This window comes from Cervus elaphus, chromosome 6 (assembly GCF_910594005.1).
Source record: "Cervus elaphus chromosome 6, mCerEla1.1, whole genome shotgun sequence".
Taxonomy (NCBI): domain Eukaryota; kingdom Metazoa; phylum Chordata; class Mammalia; order Artiodactyla; family Cervidae; genus Cervus; species Cervus elaphus.
In genome coordinates this window covers 30128574-30146062 of record NC_057820.1, presented here as the reverse complement: position 1 = coordinate 30146062, position 17489 = coordinate 30128574, and the positions used below count along the sequence as shown (strand labels likewise).

The window sequence follows — 17489 nt, the reverse complement described above, 5'->3', positions numbered from 1 at the left end:
AAAGAGGATGACACCAGCATTATCTTCCCTGAAGACAAAAGAATGGACCATACCCTTGCTTCAAATTCAGAAATAACAGTCAATATGGTGAATGGAAGGAAGTTCCTAGATGGACCCATTGATTCCTTGGTGATCAACTCTCCATTAGAAAATAAGAATCAATTCTACAGTAAAGTCATTCCATCTGCTACTTATAACACTGATTTCCAAGGTAAAGCAGAAAATATTTTACTACCCAATGTTAAAGAAAAAACTAATATGGCAGAGATGCCACACTCATGGGACAGTATTATTCCTTCAGCTGATTTCAGTGTCATCACTGATGGCAAACTTTCTTTTATCAATGAAGAGATTAAAATTTTAAACAGTGAGGCATCAATCTCTTCCTCACCTACAAATACAGGCCACACTGTGGATGATACCACTACTCTCTCCATTGAAAATACTGATGACAGAGGTGATTCCATGTCTCCAGAGGAAAATATTAGGTCTAAAGAATTCTTAGCTCTACAAATTCCAGGAAAGCCCATATTCATTTCTAATGCCCCAACTAAAAATCTTGAAACCTTTGACCCAGTGATAAATAACCCTTTGGCTACTTCAACTGCATGGTCAAATATGTTTGAGACAATGGTGGAATACCCTAATTCTGCTAATGATGGTGATGATCCCATTACTAATAAAACTGATGTGAAGCCCTACTCTTCGACCTCCACTAAGCTTCCCATTGGTTCCACTGCTTTTGCAGACAATCCTATATACAAGGAGTCTGATTCACTTCCCTCAATAAACAGAGGAACTATTGACATTTCTAAAATTAAACCAGATGAAATATATTCAGAACCTCATAGAACAATCATAAAAGCCACTTATCCTATAAAAGTCTCTCAAAATAGAGTCTATGAAGAAGGAAAAATAGCTAATTTTCCTGATCAAGAAGATCCAGCTACTAAATTTAATGCAGGTCACATTACAAATGCAATTGTTCTCAGTCCAACTGGAGAGAAAATTCTTTCCTCAGTAACTGGGTCTAATTCTCTGCCCAAGAGTGACAACAATATGGAAGAGGAAGTCAATATTTCTGAAATGGGCAATTTTCTTCTAAGAGATGCAAATACACTGAAAGAGAATTCTTTCACTGTTAAATCTGATGTTTCTTCTACTAACCCTCAAGCACACTCCAGTGTAAAAGGAATCTCTTCAGTTGACTCCACATTAACTCTTCCAGAAGCATCTAGGTCTAATGATCCAAGTTCTTCTACTAAATTAGCTATTGGAGGAGGGACCATTGTAAACTCTCCCACTGGAACATACAGATTATCATCATGGAAACCAACTCCTCGTCCTTCTGATCTCACAACATTCAGTAGTTCTTCTAAGTATTACAAAGCTGCTCCAGTTGTCAAAATGAAAAAAGGCATCATAACAAAGGCTAATAATAATATTCCATCTGGAGAAAGCAATACCCCCTCTGTTAAAGCCAATATTTCCCCCACTACCATTATTTCAACAAAAGGCACTGAAAACGTTATTGATAACAATAAATTTGGAGAAAACACTTTTATGGAGAAAGACACAGCCTTCATGGAAGAAGCTTCTTTTACAGAAAATATTTCAGAAGAGACACATGATACCTTTTTGGCAGGTCAAAATCTTCTAAATAGTAATGATATAGTAACTATTATACCTGTTGACAATGCTCTTGAATATGCTACAAATAACTACATCCTTGAACTAGTGAAGGAAGAAAACGGTCCCCTTATAGGAAAGGGCACATATACTAATGACTTCAATGTATCTGAGTCTTATGCACCCTCTTCCAGTGCAGCAATCTCTGAATATTTAACCCGAGGATATCCAGTTGATATCAAATCTGACAGGAAACAGCAAAACTTGGTCCCCAGAGAGGACATTCGTAATTCTGACAATGATCTTACTGCTCTCAAAAGTTCTATTGTCCATTTTAATACAAAGTCTCCCAGGTCCATGACTTATTCTCCAACTGACTCAAATTGGACCTCCTCACCCAAGTTTCCAGTTGAAACAGTTATAGAATATAGTTCTCCAACTAGAGATAACACAATTATCACTCTCCCTAAAGGCAAAATAATGGAATACCCATTTGTTTCAGACCCAGAACTCATGACAAGAATGGAAAAGGACAGAATAATCACAGCTGACTCCATAGATCCTGCTGTGATCAGCAAGCCTGTAGAATATACAGACCAATTCAATAGGAAAGGTGTCTCATCTGTTTTGAATAATAATGTTGCCCCAGATGGTGCAAAACCCTCTATATCAGCCAGATTCGATGTAAATAGACATAACTCAAACTTGGAGGATATGCCCCATTCACAGAACAACATTATTCCTTTAGCTGAGTTCAGTGTCACTCCTGATGATGACCTTCCCTTCATCAGTAAAAATACTGAGGACGCAAACAAAGCTTCAACCTTTTCCTCGTCTCTGAATAAGGCATCCAGCACTGTGGCTGACTACATTGTTCTTTCCACTGAAGATAGTTATGAAGGAGATGATTCCACATTAACTGGAGAAGATAAAGTTGAGTCTAGAGGACTCTCATCTCTATTAACATCTGCCATGTTCATTCCTACTTCCTTAGCTGAAAATTCTGAAATTTCTGGCCTAATGACAGATAACTCCTTGTCTGAATCTTTACTACCTGGGTTGGAAATGTTAAAGAGATCAACTGAATATGGTGACGCCATTAATGAAAGTGATGTTCCAGAGGGGCAGGCCATAATCACGCAAGCGGACATTCATTCCCATCCATTGGCATCAAATGTTCTTCTAACTGAATCACCTATTTTTTCAGATATTCCCACTAATGGTGAAATTGACTCATTTTTCTCTCTGGGTAGAGATACTCCTGACAATTATAAGACTAAGACAGACACACTATATTCCAAGTCTCAAAGAACTATGATGAAAGCCTTTTCCCCCAGAGAAGACTCTCAAAATAGTGTCCATGAGAGAAGGAAAATAACTAATCTCTTTTATCAAGAAGATCCAGCTGCTAAATCTGAATTAAGTCACTTTAGAAATACAACAGTTCTCATCCCAGCTGTGGGGGAAATCCTTCCATCTGGAATCAAGCCCAATCCTCTCTCCAAGAGCAACAAGAATAGGGAAGATCTTTTCACTGTTAAATTTGATGCTACATCCTTCAGACCTCAAACACAGTCTAATTTTAAAAAGATATTTTTAGCTGATTCTACATTAACTCTTCCAGAAGTATCTAGGCCTGCCTCTCCTGATAAATTCACTGACACCGGAGGAGCCATCACAAGCTCTCCACTTGAAATAGATGGCCTACGATATAGGTCAACTTTTCCTCCTTATTTCACAACATTCCTGGAAACTTCCAAATATTCTGAACTTGTTCCTGTTACTACTGTGGGAGAATATACCAACAAAAAGACTGATTATAACATTCCATTTGACGAGATAATTATCCCATCCGAAGAAGTTATCATTTTCCCTAATACCATTACCTCTGAAAAGGATATGGCAAGTACCTTTAAAGGGAATATATTTGACCCCAAAGATTTTATAGAGAGAGAACCAACTGCTGAATATGAAAACATCTATTTTACAGAAGACATTCCAGAAACGGTTGAGGACATTTTTTCTGCAGGCAAAATCACTCCAGCATATGAGAACTCTATAACTATTGTATCTGATGACAGTGGTTCTGAATATGTCTCAGATAACTATGGCTTTGAATTAGAGGACAGAGCAACTAATTCTCTTATAAAAACAAGTTTAGCCATGTAAGCTCCAAAGACACATGTGCCTCATGTACCACACCCCACAGTTGCTGCTTTAGACAGTCTATCTAAGGCAACATCCTCGGAGTTCAAAGCTGGAGAAAATTATCAAGCTATAATTCCTAGACAGGAAAACAAGAACTTTGATCCCGTTGTTCTCAAAGATTCTAATGTCAATGTCAATACCAACAAGCCCATAACTCATTTCCTAACTGATTCAAGTAAAACTTTTCCTTCTAGTTTTTCTGACAAATCATCTGTGCAAAAAAGCACCATAAATGGTATTGATGGTCCTGTAATTCTCTCTGAAGGCTCTGACATGGGAAATAAAATAATTGATTACTCTCTTTTTCTAGACACAAGACCCATAACTGACAGCAGAACATTCACAACTGATACTAACCCTGCTTTAAAAAACAGTGATGATTTCCTCAGGAAAAACATATCACCTACCATTTATAAGGTAGCTACACCCAGGAGAGGAGACACCACCACATCCAGGAAACCCGATTTTACTGAAGGTAGATCAGGTACAGCTGCAGTGCATGACTCAAGGTTTAGTAATTTTCCTTTAGCTCATCATTCTAGTAGAGACATCTCCAATGTGGATGAAGACACAGAAAGTACAATTAACACAGCTCTTAATTTCTTTTATCTTTTGAAAAAGCTGTCCACCAATATGCCAAATGTCCCTACCTCTACTGCAAACAAAAATACCATTGGCCATTATAGTCTTCCATCATCAGATAGTACCATGTCTCTAAGACTTTCATCTACAGGATTACCTGAAACTCTCATCCTAACTTCTAATGCTCCTACTAAAGAAACTTCAGCCCCCAGACTTACAAAAGATGCAAACTTGTATCACCCAACAGTGCTAACATCAGAGACATTGAAGCCTGTGTCTACGGACACCGCTTACTTTAATGAAGGCATTGTCTCAGAAGGGCAAAGTATTAAAGGTCAAAGGATCCCAAAGGCTGTACACATATTCTATGCTGTTCTCCCAGCTGATGTCACTGGTTCTTCAGACAATATGGTAGATGTCAAGCCAAAGACATCTGCTACTATCGTCACTAAGAACAAAATTTTTGCTATTGATGCTTCTGGTGATCAAAATTCAGAATGCAAGGAAACGGCCATCAAGTTTTCTACTCTTTTGCCTAACAAATACAGTAAACCAAATTCCTATTCCATGAGGGAGATAACTGAAGCTTCTGCGGTGAAAGATGTAGCTACTGAATTTAACGAAAATCACCTTACAGATGCAAATAAAAGAGGGAATAATCCAGCTATTCAGGTGGGAGCAAACTTTCTAAAAGATGCATATCTGAGGCATTATCTTGTGAATAAAAATGTCATCACTGATAATAAACTAGTCAATAAGAATTATTATAGTGCCCCTGGAGCAGCTTACTCAAGCTTTCACATACCCAAGGATTCACTTCTAGATGGATCTGTTCCTCAGGAAACCCATTTCATGGCTGAGAACTCATATCTACCCACAGAAGTAATTATCACTATTCCTAATGATGAAGAATCTTCATTTAACATGGATATATAATTTCCACGGTAAAAGGAAATTCTCAGTTGGAATTTAATGTAGCTAATCTCAAGGCAACAGATATTGAATTTCAAACTTAAGGAAGAAGAAATACTACACATGGATCTATTGTTGAGATAGAAAAAATATTACCAAATTTGAAAGAATTTCTACTGTACCACAATCTAACAAGGAGGCTAAAATAGATACTTTAAGACTGACATTCTTCAGTCACAGATAGAAACTATTAACCCAATGTATATCCATGAAAAACCTACAAACAAAGCAACAAAGCAGATATGAGGGTCATGACTGCCCCTGCTGTACATACCATCTTCTCAGGAGACAGAGAAACAGTGATCCCACAGGACAACACATCCTTCAGTTACAAGTTCCCTACTCAAGTACCCAACATTCCGATCACTGAAGGAAAGAGAAAAAAGTGGACCCTGATACCATCAAATCTCAAAATGTAACTGCTCCTCTCAGTTCCTTCACTGTTTCTGAAGGTGGGAATTCTTTTGTTAATGAAGATTCTATGACCACAGTAGCTACATTCTGATTATAATCCTGTCGATCAAGGTTAAGAACTCTATTTTTTCCAGTAAATTTGTAAAATCTAAAGATATATAGACTTTTTCTAAAATGAGAATTCTGCCTCAGTTGATTCTTTTAAAACTTCACATGACATTTCTTCTGATAAATAGCAAGATATTCTTGATACAAAGAAAGTCTCAATGGTGGACATCACTATGGCATCAGCCTTTTCAAAGTCTATACCTGAGGATTCTTCCTAGTTATGTATTCCTGAAAATCATAAAGGTGGAAAATGACCTTCCTGGAGATTTACTGTAAAGTCTATCCCTTTGGTTAGCAGTTCCTACTTTTTCACTAAAAAGAGAAATAGGCTTCAAAAAAATTGCTATCTTAAAGGATACATAATCACCAAGCCAAACACTATGAGCAAATGAAACATAAAAAAATGTTACCCAAGCAAACTTGCTGCAGCTGCCCAAATAAGGAAGATATATACCCCAGGAGACATGTGAGTAGATATAAATTTGAAATTTTTCTGGAAAAAGACAAAATGTTCTCATTAGTGTGATATATGTCAAAACAATGGAAGAAACTACTGTTCAGATAAAATGAAACTTACAGTCTGATCCTCTGTTCTTATGTCAGATAATACCTTTGGTAGGAATGCTCCGTTGGTCAAATAAATTATGTTCCTTGTAGCAGATGAATCCAGTTCCATTCTCAAGATTGCTAACATTCCAACAGTCCCACCAGGACTTTCTCCATATGCTTCCTAGTTTTTGATGGATGACACACACTCTCAATCCAAAGTGTCCTTTTTGAGATCAACAATATAAAATACACATATAATAATAAAATTATTCTCCATAGAGAGAAAAGCATTTTTATGCTAAAATCAATGTGATTCCACCTCATGCTGGGAGAGTAGATATGATCATGGAAGTAATCTCTCAAATGAAAGACTATTTGACTATTATTATTTGTGAAGCTGTTATCATTTTACCTGACCTTTCTAACCAGGGAATAAATGCTCATAAGAATGAATATTTTGTGCCTTAGTTTTTACTCTATTCAACATAACAAATACCAAATACTCTAAGATAACTTCTAGCAGTTATAGACCTAACACTTACATTATTTTTATTTAGAACTTTTTTTTTAATGTGCCTATAACTAACCTGAGACTTCCTTCTTTGTCCTTGATGCTGACAGCATTCCCTATGTCAATAAAGATATTGGAGCCCTCAATAGTAATGGTATCACCCTGAAGCAAAAACATTTCTGGAAAGCTGCCTATATATTTGAAGTGAAAATTGTCCATCTTAAAACCTATCTGATATTTCCACAGAAAGTAGTGATATATTTGTCCCAACCAATCAACTAAGAGAAAACACTGTAAACTTTGAGGTTGAGTGATGCATGCTTAGTCACTGACTCATGCCCAACTCTGTGACCCTATGGACTGCTCGGCATCTCTTTCCATGGGATTCCCAGGTAAGAATACTGGAGTGGGTAGCCATTCCCTTCTCCAGGGGATCTTCCTGATTCAGGGATCAAACCTGCATCTCCTGCATTACAGGCAGATTCTTTACCATTGAGCCACCAGGGAAGCCCAAACTCTGAGGCTGAGTCCATATTTAATGAAGAATAAGCATTTGTCTTTGAGATGGAAACTACTGGGCTGGCTGATGCCACTACCTTTTTTTCAGATTTAGTTCTGCCTGAGTCTGAAAGTTCTCCTTCTTTTAACAACATTAAGAAAAATTAACATCAGACTACAATCCCTTTTCACCTAACTAGCTAAAGCTTAAGGATGATACAAAGTAATGATGACTAACATCATTTAAAAAAAAAAAAAAGATACTCCCTCTGAAATTGAGGATATAATCATTAAGGCTGAAAAGTTATTCACACGCTGATCTTGTTTCTGGGTGAATTTTGATGTATAATGTCAACTCTCTGCCAGAAAAGTCTTTGTATGTTTGGGGTTGAAATAACACTGTCTACAGAAAAACATTCCTAAATAATTTGACCTACAAGATCTGACAATCTCACTGTTATTCAAGTTAATGCAATAAAATCAACTACAATGAAGAAGAAAACTAGCAAGACCCTAACAGACCAGTAACTTATTTTTACTGTTTTTTTTTTACTGTTCAGGATTAACTGAAATCTCTACTACCTAATTAATTACCTTCTGCAGCTACATTCACTCCCAAAAATGTCACTAATTTGTTTTAGACATTTAAATACTATGAATCTGAAGAGAAGATGCTTTATTTCCAAAAGACACCGCTACTTACTTGAGAAACAGGTAACCTGAAGCTGATGCTGACAATCCATGGCTCCTGGAATTTCCCTCATTGACACCAAACCGATTAAGTACACGGCAGACTCTGCTATATCTGTTTCAAGTGACACAAGACACATGTTGGAAGGTATAGCACTTATAAAGAGACATGGTAAATCTCAAGTTCCCTGCAATTATATTATTTGGCTGTTAATGTTGATTTCATAAACAGAGAGGGCTCTATTATCTCTTCATTTAGTGCTGCTGACAAGTGTTCAGTCATGTCCAACTCTGCAACCACATGGACTGCAGCCTGCCAGGCTCCTCTGTCCATGGGATTTTCCCAGGCTAGACTACTGGAGTGGGTTGCCATTTCCTTCTCCAGTGTATCTTCCCAACCCAAGTCTCTTTTGTCTGCTGCACTGGCAGGCAGATTCTTTACCACTAGGTCCACCTGGGAAGTTCTTTCATCTAATGTCAGTACTCATAACTCAGTGCCCAATCAGAGCACAGAAACAGCCTCCAAGGAGAGCCAGGGCCACTGGCCCTGTGGTTGATGCAACAATCACCATGATGACAAATGCTTCAGTCACTATAATGAACACCACTCTCCTGCCTAGGGATGCCACTGCACCCAGGGAAAGACCTTTGAGTGGGTGCCACTTTGTCCCATGGCTGAAGATGGTTTGCCAAAAATTTATTCTCATCCTCCAGCAGAAAGCACCAAGACAGCAACTGAGGCAACCATCTTCTTTGGAGCTGACAACACTATTCCTAAATCAGAAACAACTATCACATCAGAAGGAGACCACATTACTTCAGTAAACGACTATATGCTAGAAAATGATTTTTCAACAACGACAGGCAACAAGCTTGTACCACCAAAGGAAAGACTGAAATCAGAAGATGATGTTGAATCCCACCTGGAGAAAGAATTTGCCACTCTGATGGACACTAAAAACCCAGTGGCTAATGAGTCTATCACTGAAAACTTCTTGCCAGTGAAAATTGGTAATATCTCATCAACAGATGCCGTTTCCTTAATAGATTTTTCCACTGACATAGCAAAAGCAGATATTCTCTTGGATACCATTGACCCAGGGGATGAAGATGTGTCACTAACTTCTGAAGCCTCTGGCACACCAAAGGAAAGCACAGCTGGCATTGCTGACACCCCAGTCCTTCCAACTACAATGGGTAAATCTGATGTAAGCAATTATAGTTCCTCAGCTGAGTTCAAAGTCGCTGCTGATGGGAATGCCCATATTACTGAGTCCTCTGTCCCTGAGGCTGAAATCACTCCAGCTACTGAAAAAAACCTCACCACTATTCCAGACATAAGTGACCTTACAGAAGAGAAAATAACAGAAATTGACTTAATTCTTCCAGAAAATGACCCCAATGTTGTGCCTAAACTAACTGATTCTGATGAGGAAAAGTTTATCACCGTGTTTGAACTCACTACCACTGCTGAAAGAGACAAAGATAACCCAGAAGATACTCTGCTAACTGATGAAGAGTCTACAGATGGAGTCAGTGTTTGGATGGAGAGGGATATGGCAAATGAAGAAGAGAGCCATTCTGTTTTGCTTACTGCTGTAGAATCCAGATATGACTTCGTCATCCCTGCATCAGTAGCTATGAACCTCATGGAAGATTCACTTACAGAAGAAGATTTGCCTGAAAATAATAGAATGGAATCTGTAACTAAGAATACTGACGAGTTGTTAGGAACTACTCCTGATCTAGATACATTCAACCATAAAGAAGACAATTTCACAACTGAAACGGGTGTCTTTAAACTACTGAAAGAAGAACCAGATGAGTTCCTGATTTGAAAGCAACAACAGAAATGCCACAAAGTCTTGTGCAGTAGCCTAGGCAGCTAGTTTTAACATCTAAGGAGTTTGTCCAGCAAGCAATAAATCTTAATAAATGAAAGAATGTGAGCATTCAAGGCAAGTACAAAACTTAGAAAATGCACGGGTTTAAGAATAGTGGTCATGCAGCAGAATAGATTTGGGGAAACTTTAAAAAGTCAGCAATACAAGAGTTCCCCTACTATCACAAAGTTTAATTGAGTTATTCAATAATTACTTATTTTAATATAAGATCTTTAATCCCAGCCTTCAGGGATATTAAGAGAGAGCAGTAAAGCAAGCTCACTCCCCACTGTGTCTAATCATATACATCATTTTAGTTAATCCTCAATAGCATATTTTAATGTGAGTTAGAGACAAAGAGAATCAAATTAACAACATATCTCAAAAACAACTGTAGTGTTAAAAGACCTTAAGTGATTATTCTAAACAGATATTATATTAGTATGCAACCAATGATTCACTACTGAAAAATATATTTGAAACCCACACTCATAGAAAAATAAGGCTGTTTAGTAATTTTTAGCACATGTATGAAATATAAAAAATATTACAGGGTTCCTGGCTCATGCTGAATACAAACTAAGGCAAAATGATATTTTACAAATGTGTACATCTGTCAAAAACAATATTGTATGTAAACATATGAATTAATTTAATTTTTTTCTTTAAAATCTCTTTCCTGAATTTTTGTTAATTTTTTTCAGGTCTTAAGCATTGATACTGCACTCTTATGCTTTGGGTTAGCAATTCAAGGACATACATCTTCATTCTTTTTTGACACCAACTGTTAAAATGGGCTTGTTTTCACTTTGCTGAATTCTCTTCAATAAATCTTTTTGACAGCAACTGATTTACTGTGTGTAAGTGTGATTGATATTCTAGACCAGAATTCTCAAATTAGGAGAGATATGAGTGAAAAAAATGAAAATTCATTGTTTAAAGAATAACTTAGCTCTAGATATCAAGTAGAATTATCCTATAAGGACTCATAATTTTATTATATTTTATAAAGAAAAACAAAGCCAAACAAAGCACTAGTTGAAAGTTAAAGGTACCTATATGGGAGGTGGGTGAAGAGGGATAGGAATTTACACCACTAGATAGATTATAGACTTTGTTGTTTAGTTGCTAAATCATATCTCTTTTGTGACCCCATGGACTGTATGTAGTCTATCAGCCTCCTCTGTCCATGGGGCTTTCCAGGCAAGAATACTAGAGTGGGTTGCCAGTTCCTTCTCCAGGGAATCTTCCCAACCTAGGGATTAAACCCATGTCTCCTGCACTGGCAGGAGGATTCTTTACTGCTGAGTCACCAAGAAAGCCCAGACTACAGACTAGAATAATGTTAGTGAAGTGAAGTAGCTCAGTCGTGTCCGACTCTTTGAGACCCCGTGGACTGTAGCCTACCAGACTTGTCCCTCCAAGGGATTCTCCAAGCAAGAACACTGGAGTGGGTTGCCATTTCCTTCTCCAGGGGATCTTCCTGACCCAGGGATCAAACCTGGGTCTCCCGCATTGCAGGCAGACGCTTTAACCTCTGAGCCACCAGGGAAGCCCAGAATAATGTTAATGCCTAACTACAGATTATGTGGGATATATAAGCAAATATAATAAGAGACTACAGCTTCAACTTCACACAAATTCAGGTCCAGGGAAGTTGTGTCTGAAAAAGTGAGATTTAAACTAAAGATTGAAAAATGTAGAGAATTGGGGGTATAACCTGTCCAAAGCCCTGAGGCAAGAAATACCTCAAATTATTCAAGAAAATGAACTGAGCATGTGGTTGAAAACATGTCATTGGTTGGAAAATGACACAAATTGAAATGGGAAAGTAGGCAGGAGAAAAATTATGTGGTGTTTGTTGAACATTCTGGATTTTATCCAGAATATATTTGAGAGCCATTAAAGGTTTTAATCACTTTATCCTCATATCAACCTTAGTACTGAACTAGGAAGCAAGCTGAAAAGCATCATTATTTTCAAAATCCAACTACAGTTTCTTCCAGGAACTTTGCTTAGGAAGGAGGGTCTTTCCTTGCTCCTTCCTAGTTGGTTGCTAGCAATCGTTTACATTCTTTGGCTGACAGACAGTCACTATAATCCCTACCCCTTCACCACACAATGCTCTCTGTGTGTGTCTCCATGTCTGGATTTCCCCTTCTCATATGGACACAGGTCATTGGATTAGGCCCCTCAATCCTGCGTGACCTCATCGGGGTTACATCTGCAAAGATCTCAAGTCTGAATAAGGTCACATTCACAGGTTCTGGGAGTTAGAACTCCATCATACTTGTGAGTGGGAGGGAAGACACAATCCAACACGTAACCCCTGTGATATAATGTTATCTTCCCTACCAGTTTATACGTTGGGTAATTAAGATGATCACATAATACATGATCAATACCAGAACACTTTTGAGACTGAAAGAAGGCATTATTAATAATGACTCCAAAACCAGGGCCATAAACTAGAGTTTCCTAAGTAAACAGAGCTAGTCGCCCCACCCTAAGAGAAGAGATCATATCCCCCTTGTCTATTGCTCGATTCTGAGAGTTTTGAACACAGTAGAACCTCAATAAACATCTGTTAAATGAATGAATGAAATTAAATAGTGAATGATGATGTACTAGGTGATGAATGCTCTCAGAGGAAGGATGGTATAAAATGAATCCTTATGGATGAATATGAGTTTACTGGTACTGAAAGGGTATCACTGAGGGAAAGGCAAGAACAAAGATCCAGAAGCATAAAAATACTTAGTGTGCTCAATACCATTGAAGAAAATTTAAAGCACAGTGGATCTGAGAGAGAATGGAACAGATGCATCAAATGATCGACATATCCTTTTAAAGGGGAAAATAATCTAACTGTCAGATCATTAATATGTCAGAGTTCCCCAAAGAAACAGAACCGATGATGATAGATGATAGAGAATTTTAAGAAATTGGACTATTATTATTGCAGAGACTGACAAGTTTGAAATCTATGGCATAAGTCGATAGTCTGAAAATTAAGAGTTGATATTGCCATTTTGAATCCAAAACCCACAGGGCAAGTCCCCATGCTAGAAACTCAGACAGTTTCTATGTTTCAGTCTTAAGGCAAAATTTCTAATTTTTAAAGAAATTTCAGTCTTTGCTTTCATTGATTAGATGAGGCTAATTCACATTATGAAAATACGTTTTATCTAAAGTTAACTTACTGTTAATCACATCTACAAAACACCTTCACAGCAACCTCTAGACTAGTGTTTGACTAAACAACAAGGCGTCACAGTCTAACCAAATTAACAGATAACATTACGCATCACACCATGTGTATAGCTATTTAGGGTTAAAATTTCATATAACTAACAGCTTATATTTTCTGAGTTAGTTTCACCAAAATTAATAGGGATTTTCACAAGAGCTAAAAAGTTTTTCACGGTAAAATGCACTAATAATGTGGGGTCATATGCTCTGATGTCTTCAAATGAGAGTAGGTATATGAAGTGCTCATGTGTGCATGCATGCTCAGTTGCTCAGTCGTGTCCAATTCTTTGCCACCCTTAACTATAGCCTGCCAGGTTCCTCTGTCAGCAGGATTTTCCAGGAAAAAATACTGGAGTGGGTTGCCATTTCCTCCTCTAGGGGATCTTCCTAACCCAGGCATTGCACCCACATCTCCCGCGTGTCCTGCATTGGCAGGTGATTCCTTACCATTGAGCCATCTGGGAAGCCCCCAATATATGAAGGGTTCAGGGAGGTATATTTTTCACAGAGTCCCAGTAAATTGCACTAGTAACTAATGCTCTGTGTAATATTTTGAGAAATGCTAATGTGAAAATGAGAGGTGTCTAAAGTTCTAAGAAAGGGATTAATATGTTAATTGTGTTTTAGAAAGACTATTTTGATGAAACAGTTAAAGTTAGATTTGGGAATGATAGAGGAAGCAAGAGGCAGAGAGACAAACTATAGCAGAGACCAATAAGAATATATATGCCAATACTCAGTACATTCCAATATTTATCAGTATATTTCATTTACCCTACTAAATTAGTAAGAAGCAGAAGCTGAACTAGATAGCCTATGTGACATGAAAATTTTATGTAAAAATCTGAACATTCCAGTATCAGCCCCAGGCATTTGTTGTTCTAGCCAAGTTGGCTGCTTCTTTATAATGAGAATAAATCTTGTGAGTTGGAATCCTCACATTTTCTCTAATTCTATAGAGTTTTAGATTAGATATAACTTACAACAAAGTCAGAAAAGAAAAGGGAATTCATATATATTAATGTGGTGTGGTGGTGGTTTAGTCGCTAAGTCATGTCTGACTCTTGCAACCCCATTGACTGTAACTCACCAGGATCCTCAGTCCAGCGGGATTTCAGGCAATAATACTAGAGTGGGTTGCCCTTTCCTTCTCCAGACGATCTTCCTGACCCATCAATTGAACCCCGGTACACTGCATTACATGCGGGTTCTTTACCAACTGAGTCGCCAGGGAAGCCACTAATGTGGTAAAAGCATTATTTGTCACCTAAATTTATTCCAGGAAATCAATTAGTTGATAGTCACAAAAATGCCTGAGACAGAGTCTAACTACAATTTGTTCACTGTAAGAATTAATAAAAAATTTTCTTAACAGTAATTAGACATACTTAAAGGCGGCACTAGTGGTAATGAACCCACCAGCCAATGCAGGAGATGCAGGAGACTCAGGTTGGATCCCTGGATCGAGAAGATCCCCTGGAGAAGGAAACGGCAACCCACTCCAGTATTCTTGCCTGAAGAATCCCATGGACGGAGGAGCCTGGCGGGCTACGGTTCAGCTCAGTTCAGTTCAGTCACTCAGTCATCTTTGCCTCTTCGAAACCCCATGAATCGCAGCACGCCAGGCCTCCCTGTCCGTCACCAACTCCTGGAGTCCACCCAAGCCCATGTCCATCGAGTTGATGATGCCATCCAACCATCTCATCCTCTGTTGTCCCCTTCTCCTCCTGCCGTCAATCTTTCCCAGCATCAGGGTCTTTTCCAATGAGTCAGCTCTTCACATCAGGTGGTCAAAGTATTGGAGTTTCAGCTTCAACATCAGTCCTTCCAATGAACACCCAGGACTGATTTCCTTTAGGATGGACTGGTTGGATCTCCTTGCAGTCCAAGGGACTCTCAAGAGTCTTCAACACCACAGCTCAAAAACATCAATTCTTCTGTGTTCAGCTTTCCTTATAGTCCAACTCTCATAGGGTCACAAAGAGTTGGAAAGGACTGAAGTGACTTAGCATGCATGCAAAAATATTTTGGTGCAAAGGAAAGACAAAAATAAAGTGAAATCACTCAGTATTGTCCAACTATTTCTAACCCCATGGACTGTAGCCTGCCAGGTTCCTCTGTCCATAGGATTTTCCAGGCAAGGATACTGGAGTGGGTTTCCATTCCCTTCTCCAGGGGATCTTCCCAACCCAGGGATTGAACCCAGGTCTCCTGTATTGCAGGCAGATTCTTGACCATCTGAGCCATCAGGGAAGCCCATAGAGATAAATAGATCTGGGTTAAAATACTAGGATGTGAATCTGTGAACTAGTTCTTTTGTAAAGTTTCAGTCTCTTTGTGTACAAAGTTACTTTCTATGTAAAAGCACAGAGATCTAAGGCTGCACCTTGATCTTGATTTTAGGTTGTCATCACTGCAATAAGTTATCTTAAAAAATTTAAGACATGAACAACAATGAAAACAATATCTGAGGAGATATTATGTCCAGTGACCTCAAATTGACCTTAAGCACTAGAAGTCTGGAAGTCCTCATCTGATCTTCAAGTCATCACTGGGGAATTAATGCCAGGATGTGCTGTGCTGAGTAGTTCAGTCATGTCCGACTCTTTCTGACCCCATGTACTGTAGCCCACCAGATTCCTCTATCTGTGGGGATTCTCCAGGCAAGAATACTGGAGTGGGTTGTCATGCCCTCCTCAACACCAAGATACACCATTGTTAACAGCTAACTTGAAAGAAAAGCATCACAAATTCAATTATGCACCAATAAACTTCCCACCTGTAAGTATATGCTATTTTTCCATCTTTCTGGTGATGAATGACATTTTCATGGAAAGTAACACCTATGGACATCAAAGCAAATGTCAAACTACTACAATGCTCACATTTTCAACAGCTCAATAATTGGCACATTTCTTCTAAGCAAGACAACTACTGTCATGCACAACATAACTTCTGTTAAAATTTGAAGGATTATTAGTCTAGTGGTAAAAAGCATAGTAAGTGGTATCAAATGGCTCACTACTCACCTTTTTCTCATTTTTATGTACAAAAGAAAGCAAGACATGGATGTAACATTTGCAGCTGCCCTCCAGCTACTTAATGTTTCAGTTGAGCTAACTTCATAATCTCTGAAAACTAAGTTTCAGTTCAGTTCAGTCACTCAGTCATGTCCGACTCTTTGTGACCCCATGAACCACAGCACTCCAGGCCTCCCTGTCCATCACCAACTCCCGGAGTCCACCCAAACTCATGTCCATTGAGTCGGTGATGCCATCCAACCATCTCATCCTCTATCACCCCCTTCTCCTCCTGCCCTCAATTTTTTCCCGCATCAAAGTCTTTTCAAATGAGTCAGCTCTTCGCATCAGGTGGCCAAATATTGGAGTTTCAGTTACTTTATCTTAAAAAGTTAAAGATGAACAAAAAAGCTATCATCTTCTAATACTTTCTGCCACCTCAGATTCCACAACATTAACACATAGCAGCAAGGCAAACATTGTAAATAGCAATCTTTACTTATGAAAATGTGCATTAGACCTAGGGTTTGCAGTCAAGTTTCATTAATTATTGCTAGTTGGTAAAAAGTCAAGTTGTTTAACAAACCACCCACAATAAAGGAAAGAAATCAACTTACAGTATTATTTTTAAATTATAAAGAATAAGCCTTCGCTTTTTCTAATCCATAGATAATTAGCCATGATGTTTTCTCAGGAAAAATGAAAAGGACAGATGTCAATGTTTACAAATTATAACACTCTTTTTTTGTTGCTTCAGGAAACAGTTTGGATTAGCCCAGAAGCAAATGCTAACATAATAATTACAAGAAAATTTTACTTAACAATAGGAACAAAATAGAAAGGATTCTGTTTTCCTTTAAGGAAAAAGAATCCTTTATAAGGCATGAATCACCTATACTCTTTCTCTGAGCTTCCAGACCTCAGAAGCTAAGGCAAGGCTGACATTACTGGATGACCAGAGAGAGAATCCTTTATTACGGTATCATTTTTTAAATTTCAAAAACTTAAAACAACTTTCTTTAGACTTTGACTTTATACTGTTTCTAACTAGTGTAATTATTATGAGATTGCAAACTCTTATTTTCAAAGAGTTCAAGTGGATAATGCATTTGAAGGAAAACATAAATACAAAAAATGGAAATGCTTTAACAAATTTATCAATGTATAAGTTCT

General features: G+C 38.1%; 1 protein-coding gene and 1 long non-coding RNA gene across 2 annotated transcripts in view; one reads left to right on the top strand and one right to left on the bottom strand.

Annotated features, from left to right (window-relative positions):
• The window catches only part of LOC122696491, a 36034-nt gene extending 27756 nt beyond the window's left edge, over positions 1-8278 (bottom strand). Inside the window, exons 1-3 of the long non-coding RNA XR_006341764.1 lie at positions 8175-8278; positions 6524-6685; positions 6324-6406 (exon numbers count right to left, since the gene is read on the bottom strand). This is a non-coding gene — a long non-coding RNA (uncharacterized LOC122696491). The remainder of the gene's footprint in view (positions 1-6323; positions 6407-6523; positions 6686-8174) is intronic.
• A 495-nt stretch (positions 8279-8773) lies between these two features.
• Positions 8774-10101, top strand: CABS1 (calcium binding protein, spermatid associated 1). Its single transcript, XM_043906550.1, has one exon. It carries the CDS (start codon positions 8833-8835, stop codon positions 9997-9999), a length of 1167 nt encoding a protein of 388 aa, XP_043762485.1. The 5' UTR covers positions 8774-8832; the 3' UTR covers positions 10000-10101.
• Positions 10102-17489: the final 7388 nt, after the last annotated feature.